Consider the following 9,037-nt stretch of genomic DNA (forward strand, 5'->3'; position numbering starts at 1 on the left):
CGAGGGGCACGCCTGCTACAAAGGACAAATTCCTATAACGCTTCTACTTCTTACAGCTGCTCCTCGGTGCCTGCAAAAGGGCATCTGGACCCCTTGTGTGTAAGTTCCAAGTGTTCGTTTCCGATCATTTAGCAAATAAAGTCAATCTCAGAAACTACAGAAAGGGAAACAAGAATGTTTCCCATTGAAAGTATGTACTATGTTCCAACAACATATGAAGTCTTCTCTTTTGATAATTCTGCATCATCTACAATTAGTATTAGCTAGGCACACATCTATCTCCCTAGATAGACTACATATCAAAACTTTCACCTACGTACTGTTTAGGAACACTTATTAGGTACATACATTATCATCTAGTGGAAATTCTGAAATTTAAAAGCCATTGGTAATATGTTATTAATTAAATCTCTGACAGAATACAAAGGGCAAGGAAGAATAAAATGTCCCCATATTAAGAGCAGAATTATGTAAACTAGCCAAACACTAGAATGATTACATTAATTGTGGTACATCCATACAATGGAATACCATCCAATGAAAATAAATTATTATACATCCAACAGTCAAAATGATCTCATAATGGAACTTAAGTAAAAGTGGCCAGAAACAGAAAAGTAATAAAGTCCATTTATATAAAGTCCAAATTTGATGTTAGAAGTCAGAATATTGATTACTCTGGCATTAGACATAGTAGTGATAGGGAGGGAGCCCAGGGAACTTCTGGGTTGCTGGTAATGCCATATTTCTTCATCTGGGTGCTAGATCACAAGTGTTCACTTTGAGAAACTTTATTAGGCACTTATGAGTTGTGCAATTCCCTATGTGTGTTATGTTTTAATGAAGTCTATTTTTTCAAAAGTTCTCCATGGTACCAATATTGGTGGATCAATTTTTATATTGCATCTTACACATGTAGTGGTAGATAAGATACTTCTTGGTGCACTCCTGTCTCACCTACATTTTCTTTAGTGACTTTGCTGTTTATCTACTTATTTATGCTTGTGTATCCTGGGAACTAATTGGAAGACTTCCTAGCCTACTGCTCACTATTCATGGGTTAGATGTTGAAATTCAAGCATTTACTCGAACACGCTCAAAACACACATGTGACTTAAATATGGGTTTTCCTATGCCTTTGTGAATGTCCAATTCATATCTTAATGTATTCTACACCTTAGTGACATAAAGGAAATGGTCAATAGTGTAGAATGATCTACATACAAATCTTATTAACTTGATTGGTCAAAAATCTAAATTAAAAAAAAAAAAAAAAAGCCAAGTGAAGTCACAAAGACTCTTTCCAAACACTACATTAAAAATAACTTGTTAGGGCGCCTGGGTGGCTCAGTTGGTTGAGGGACCGACTTCAGCTCAGGTCATGATCTCATGGTTTGTGAGTTCAAGCCCTGCGTCAGGCTCTGTGCTGACAGCTTGGAGCCTGGAACCTGCTTCTGATTCTGTGTCTCCCTCTCTCTCTGCCCCTCCCCCGCTCATGCTCTGTCTCTCTCTGTCTCAGAAATAAACATTAAAAAAATTTAAAAAAAAATAACTTGTCGCTGTATTTAGTGCTGACCTTCAATTATTTAAATTTTAGAACATAATTAACATTAGCCCACCACATTATATTGAACTGAGAACTGAAGTGAACCATTTAAAAAATAAAATTTTATTAGAATGTTAAATCGCATAGTTATGAAATGTGTGTGTGTATGTGTGCATACATATGTATGTATGATCTTTTCTCTGGTGCCACTTATGCAAAATTTCCCATAACATTTGCTTAAGTAGGGAATGAGCCTGATCATGTACCCTATTGTGTTCACTGCATCCAAATATTATTGTAGTTATAATAGTTTTAAAAGGACTGCCATCTCCTTACCCTGCTACTAAGGGGCTACTTTAATACTAACGATAATGATAATAATATCCAATAACTAAGCAAAGATGGTATGAACGCCTTGAGGGCGTCAAATAAGCTGCAATGAAGAAAGTAAATACAATGACACAGATCATTCAAAAGAAAGAGGTCTATAACTCTTCTCTCCTTTCCATAAACCCTGCAGGAACTTTCCAGGGCAAAGGGACACCCTAGGAGCCATGCGATGAGCTCTCCAGGAAGGTCCCCCTTTCCAACCTGAGCCCAGACTTTTCCTGGGACCGGGAGGCGTTGAGCTGGGGGGCCCGTCGGGCCGCGGGGAGGTCGGAGAGCAGCGGGCGGGCGGGCTCCCAGGCGCCCGCGTCCCGGGCGGGAACTTACCACGAGGGCGCAGCACAGCAGCCGGTTCATTGCGGTCCCCGGGAAACCTCAGGCTCTGGGCGGTGGCGGCGGCGGCGGCTGGGCGAGCGCTCCTGTGCGTCTCTGCAGCCCGTGCACTCATCACGTTATATATAGCGTCCGGGCGACAGGAAGTACCGGCTTGGCTTTGATCATCCATTCTCTATCTGGACCCAACTCTGCACCTTTCTTTTTTAGGAACTTGGGCGGGAGCCGTGGGGTGTGCGCAGAGCTCCGGGGTTAACGCTTTCAGAGCCAGGGCGGAGAACCGCCGGGAGGGGTGGGGGCTGGGGGTGGGGCGGGGATGTCTGGCCCTCCCAGGAGGAAAAAAAAAAAGAAGAAGCCACCAGGCTGCGAAACAAGGAGGCCGCTGTCTCCGCGCGGCCCTGAGGTTTCCTGGCCGCTTCCCGCCAGCGGGCGGCCTCCTGGCAGCAGCCACCGGCCGCGGGAGGGCCGGGCGCACGCCGGGGGCCGCAGTACCCTTCTCGTCCGCCCTGCACGGCCGCCCCAGCCGAGATCGGGGCGCAGCCAGGCGTGCGTCCCCCACACTTGATCCCCTCCCGTCCGGGCCCTTTCTCTGCGGGTTCTGAGAGCTCCGGTAACAAGGCCTCTGCTCTACGCACCGCACTCTCAGGGCCCTATTGGGAGCGGTCCTGAATCTCCAAGGTTGCACAGACCATGCGGAAGGACCGTCTCTAACTTCTGTCTGGTTCTAGAGCTGGGGCCTTCCTCCCATGCACTTCTTGCTGTCTGGGGTAGTTCGGGCCAGAGAGAATCAGCAGAGGAAAAACTTCCCGCCTAAGACAGGAAAAAGCTTGGCAGGCTGTGGGATACCTTGGCCACTGTTTTCCTCATCAACACCGTCATCATCAAAGGGCTCTTGCTGCCTTAGTATCCTAAGTACTTGGAATTCTCCAAGGTCGTTCCACTACCCCCAAGCTGTTGAAAGAAGTTTGGTGCTTGCGTAAAGGGCTCTTGTCTTCCTCACTGACTCCCACAAGCTGCTAGTCTGAAAGTTAGTCCGGTCCTGAGGGGTCCTGCAGTTCACGGATTCCCAGGTTTTCACCAGGTGCTGAAAACATCACTTCAGAGCCGGCTTCCCCATCAGGACCAAGTGTTCCCTGATAGCTTTCGTGAAATGGGCAAATTCTACTCTCTGCCAGAGTTCCAGGATGGAAGGGGATGACTCACAAAAGGAGCCCCCTAGGGGTAAATACTGCCCACAGGGATCAGAGCATCTGCCCCTTCAAATGGAGGTGCTTCTACCAGAAGTTCAAAGAGGATCCACAGAGTAGAACATAGAGGATGAAAATGGCAACTCTTCTGGTCTGTGAATCAAAAGACAGAGGGCAGAGGGTCTTGTCTTGTTCAGCTTTGTCTCCCCAGTGCTGGAGCATAACATCATGATGGTTTCTTAAGTGAACTATGAATAAATGAAGGTCAGTGAGTGAGGACAAAGTCCTATGATCTCAGATCTCAACTTTGGAACTTCGGTTTTGACGTCTACAGCCTGTGCAACTAACACAGACTTACCGTGGGACTCAAATACATTCAAATGTCAGTAGGAAGGCACTCTATAAATGACAATATTATTGTATTTATTAAGGTGATGTTTGTCTAGGCTATTATTTGAAGGCATTTTTTTAAGTTGATTTATGTTTTGAGAGAGAGAGAGAGAGACCTCGAGCTGGGGAGGGGCAGAGACAGAAGATTCGAAGTTGGTTCTGCACACTGACAGCAGAGAGAGAGCCTGATGTGCGGCTCGATCTCAGAACCAGGAGATCATGACCTGAACTGAAGTCATACGTTTAACCGACTGAACCACCCAGGCGCCCCTTTAAGGCATTTTTCTTGAAATATAATATAATGCCAATATGCAGGAGCCAAACCTTAGAGAAAACTGATCAAGGATTGAGTCCTGCAGTGTTAACTGTGGGGAAGTTCCAGGTCTCTCTAAGCTCATCTGTAGGATAAAAATAATACTGATATTACAGAAATGTAAGAGGGAACAAATGAAAGCACGCACCAGGTCTTACATAAAGGAGGTTACTCACTCGTGGTGAGCTTCACATAGAGTAATGCATGTAAGATAACTTAGCAAAATGCCTGACTTGTAGGAAATATTTACTAAATTACAGCTATGATTTTTCTAGCAACATCTAAGAACTGATCTTTGGAGCCAGACACCTCACCTTGAACCCCAGATCTACTACATCCCAGTTCTGTGGTCTCAGGCAAGTTTTCCCTAACCTATTTGTGTTTCTGTTTTGTTCCTGTATCTGTATAATGAGGATAAAAATCTCACCTACTTCGGAGGATTACAAAGGTTGTTAATGAGGATTAAATTGGATAAAACATGTAAAGCATTCAAAATGGTGCCTGGCACAGAGGAAGTGCTCATTACCTGCCAGCTATTATTATTCTTCTTATCTGAGGTTCTCATTGGTACATTTATATGAGCACAGTGTGAGTTAAGATTATAAACTCCTGACAGCCGAAATCATGTATCTTCTTGTGATATTCCTTGAAGCTTTTAGCTCAGCATCTGGCTCCTTATAACTATGGGGAATTACTATAAATAATAGTAACGGGAATAGTGATGGTGGCAGCTGGTGTGGGGGGAGGTATAATTACCTGTAATCTTGAGAAAAGTTGGGGCACCATTTGGTTAGAATCACAAAATCGACCGTGTGTTGCCTGTTGTCCACATATTTCAGGGCCTGACTCCGGATCATTTATTAATCACTGACTGACAGGAAACAGACACTCTGAGTTATTGGTCATCTCATTTGTTATATTCCCGGAGCAATCTGGCTGATCCCATGTGACCCACTGCTGTGGGCAGCAGGCCCTGAACACTCTGAAGCCAGAGTTCATCTGAAGCTTGAGTTGGAATGGACCCAGGGAGTTGGGTCTGAACCCAAGGGGGGACATTTGAACGAACAGTAACTTGGCAGACTACATTCATCTTCCTGTGATGGATCCCTCATTGGCAGAGGCCATTGGTGACATTGAATGGAGTGTCCCGTAAATTTAACCTTCTGTTTTTGGTCACCAGATTATGTCTGATGCTGACTTTCTAGGTGACACCTCTTCAGATAACTCTTATCTTCTCTTGCCTGAACCCTTTTGACTTAGGGCCCATGTTGCACACATTTTCACTGCCTGTATTTTCTTTTTTTTTTTTAAACATTTATTTTTGAGAGACAGAGAGAGACAGAGTGTGAGGGGGGGAGGGACAGAGAGAGAGGGAGACACAGAATCTGAGGCAGTCTCCAGGCTCTGAGCTGTCAACACAGAGCGCAATGTGGGGCCCGAACCCATGAACCATGAGATCATGACCTGAACTGAAGTCAAATGCTTAACTGACTGAGCCACCCAGGCGCCCCTTCACTGCCTCTATTTCTCTGATTGCCCCTGCCTTCATTTCTGCCACTCCTAAGAAACAGCGCCCGCATACTGGGAGCTCCCGTGAGGAAAACACTTCATCTCTTTAGCACAGCATCAAAGCACCTGCTACAGAAGGCCACTTTAACCATCATCATAATGGAAATGCCTGAAACTCAGGACGGGAATTGATTTAGGTCATCTGGGAGACCAGGAATGCCATGGGCTCTGAAGTGACTAATCAAGTGTCTAGATCATCTTGCGCCTAAATTCCCTCATCTGAAAATTGGAAAGACTAGTTCTGAGTTATGTAAATGAAAGGTTATTAACTTGGAGAAGAGAAACATATTCCTTGTTATTTCATTGCTATTAAAATGAAGCCCTTTCTGATTTCACAGGAGAAAGAACAGAAGGAAAGGAGGAGAAATACGATGCAGCTAGCCTGCCTATTGATTTTCTTTTGTCTTATTAATGTTTGCCAATTTCTTCACTAACACACATGATTTTAAGAATGTTAATATTCTAGACAAAAGCTATTTGACTTTTAAGGTGTTATAAACTATGTACAGAAGAGAATGTGTATTTGCTTTGCAATAAATAATGTATGGAAAAGCAAGGTTGAGGACCAAAAGCACTTTCTGAGTAAGTCATCAGTTACTTAAGGGTCTGCTTGGCAGTGTCAGACCCGGTGTCAGTAGCCATTACTGTCACACCCCCTACTCAGTGGTGTGACACCAGCATTGTCACTCATTCGATTGTAATCACCCTTTCGATGAAAACTGGCAAAGAATCACACGAATGCATAAATATAAATAAGATGGTGTGCTACATGGAAAGAAATAAGTTAGAGCAGGAACACCTGACCCAGTATGATTTTAAACAAAATGTGTATTAATCAGTGCTAAGAAGGTGGTGTAGGAAGGAGAGCATTTGAGCAGGGAGGCCAGGGGCCAGCTGACCTGGAGACGGGAGGAAACAGGGTGTGATTTAAAAGAACCTGAAGCGGCCCAGTATGGCTGACACATAGAAGGCAAAGCATCGTGTGGACTGGGTGAGATTGGAGAGGTGAGTGGACAGTGGTCAGGCTGCAAAGTGTCATCGATTCTTGCATTTTTCCAAAGGACCGTGGGAAGCACAGAGGGCTTTTAGGCATGAAAGTGACATGATCAATACAGTTGCCATGAGGTGGAATTCTTTGAACTTCACCCTACCAACTTCTTAGGGTTCTAGGTCCAAACATAGACACTCAAGAAAAAGTCCTCGACACGAAAAATCACAGCACACGTGCACAAGTATTTGTATCAATTTAACTAGGTTTCAACCTTTTAAATCCCTGCGGGTGGTAAAAATTCAAATAGTATGGACACATCTAGAATGGAGGGTAAATCTCCATTTCACCTCAGACCTCCCCCCACCCCTTTACAAAAGCTGCTGCCAAATTGTGTCCCAAATACGTCACTATTCTTAATATTAATCTTACCACTTTTGGGGGGGATCGGTAAAACCAGTTAATACTATTGCCTGTACCCCCTATCCCTGGCATTGGAAGGAGCCCTGCACATTTTGAGCGGGAAACTGGGTCTTTCAAAATGAGATCTATGAGGAGAGCTGCCTCATTCACAATTCAGTGCTCAGCAACTGCTATCAGCACATCAAGAAGTGGAGGGTAGAAACGTGTCTTAGTCCGCTCGGGCTGTCATATAAGAATGCCATAGACTGGATGGCTTAAACAACAGGCATTTATTTTCTTATAGTTTTGGAGCCTGAAAGTCCAAGATCAAGGTGCCAGCTTCTGTTGAGTCCTCTTTCCTGGCTTGTATGTGGCCCACCATCTCACTGTGTGCTCGTATAACCTCTTCTTGGTGCCTGTTCAGAGAGCTATCTCTCTTCTTCTTCTTAAAAGGCCACCAATCACATTGGACTAGAGTTCTGCTCTCAGGACCTCATTTAATCTTAATTACCTCCTAAAAGTCCTATGTCCAAATGCAGCTACGTTGGTGGTTGGAACTCCAAACTATGAATTGGGGGAAATGCAATTCAGTCCTTAGCCACATAGGTCTACCTTCCTCTTTCTTGACACAACCCCATGCTTAAGTTTCCAGGGAAGTTCGACTTTTGCCACAAGTCTCAATTACTGTTATAGATATATAACTGTAAGGTCAATCTTTTTCTCTCTCTTACATTTCTTTTTTCCTCCTTCTCTGGACTCTCCCCCTCTTCCATCTAATGAAATAGCCTCCATAGTTCTGGCAGCTCCAAGTTATGCCTACATCATCTTATAAAACACATCATCACCCATTTATGGATTCTGGTTTCTCTGACTGTATGAGGTCAGGAAGCCGCTAGCTGGGAGGAAATCTTGAGCACTCTTTGATAAAGGTTTTTAATAGAAGAACTCAATTACACTAAAGACTGTACCCTGCCCACTTGAGCAGAGGAAAACATATGTCAAGCCTTTCTGCACATACAACACAAATCACAATTTCCTCATTGAAATTTCTGTCAAAGGTTGTGCCAAATTCCTAATATCTCTGGGTGGGGAAGTTGGGAAAAAGGAACAAAAAATCTCAACAGACTATAACAGAGTATCTGTTGTTCTCAGCAGTCCAAGGAAGGGACATAACTCCTGTTTATAAATACTTTGACCTTATCTGCCAGTTGTTCTAGTCACTTCAACTAGGGTTTCCTGAAACTCAGATATACATCCAGTGCCTACTCATTCCCAAGAAATTGGTTCCTAATTAAACAGGGATGCATATCCCAAACAACTACTCACTGGGAGGCTGAACAAATAAATGTTTATATCTGAAGAGGGTTAGGGAATACTGCATACGCACTCAGAGTTCCTCTTCAAAAATTCTTCAGGAAATTTGGTCACCTCTAGCGTCAATGCAAAGATTTTCCCCCTTCCCCAACCTCCCTGTAATTTGTCTGCACCTGGCTCATACAAATATGATAGATAAGAACTCTTAGAACTATTCTCTTAATAGTCAATTAGGTGCTTCTACCTGGGAAACTCCCCTCCTTTAACTAAAACAAACCTTTAGAAATAAAGCTTTTGGTGAGATAGTCTTCAGAGAAACTAGCCTGCAAGAGAGAAATGCTTCCTGAAACCAGAGTTTGCCTATGAAATGTTTAGCCTAAAGGAGTCTCTTTAGGTGAATACAATCTAAAGGGCAGAAGGTAATTATTTAATATTCAGCTGAAGGGATACCATTGAGAAAACCGAGAAAGGAAATCTATTTCAGTACAAATAAAGTAACTTATCTTCATTTATACAACAAATATTTACTTAGTACCTAGTAGCTGCCAGACATTGTACCCCTGATATAGACAAAAATAGTTCCCACACATTTGAAGTTTCCTGTGAAG

The 9,037-nt window shown here is 43.7% G+C and overlaps 1 protein-coding gene across 2 annotated transcripts in view; it reads right to left on the bottom strand.

Moving 5' to 3' along the window:
• Positions 1-2,519, bottom strand: part of TNFRSF11B (TNF receptor superfamily member 11b) — a 29,537-nt gene extending 27,018 nt beyond the window's left edge. The window contains exon 1 of one of the 2 annotated variants that reach the window (XM_042923807.1): positions 2,261-2,519. In XM_042923807.1, the coding sequence (XP_042779741.1) occupies positions 2,261-2,438 (178 nt within the window). In that variant the 5' untranslated portion in view covers positions 2,439-2,519. The remainder of the gene's footprint in view (positions 1-2,260) is intronic. The other variant, XM_042923806.1, reaches the window with a different exon arrangement.
• Positions 2,520-9,037: the final 6,518 nt, after the last annotated feature.

Source organism: Panthera leo, chromosome F2 (assembly GCF_018350215.1).
Source record: "Panthera leo isolate Ple1 chromosome F2, P.leo_Ple1_pat1.1, whole genome shotgun sequence".
NCBI classification, from domain to species: domain Eukaryota; kingdom Metazoa; phylum Chordata; class Mammalia; order Carnivora; family Felidae; genus Panthera; species Panthera leo.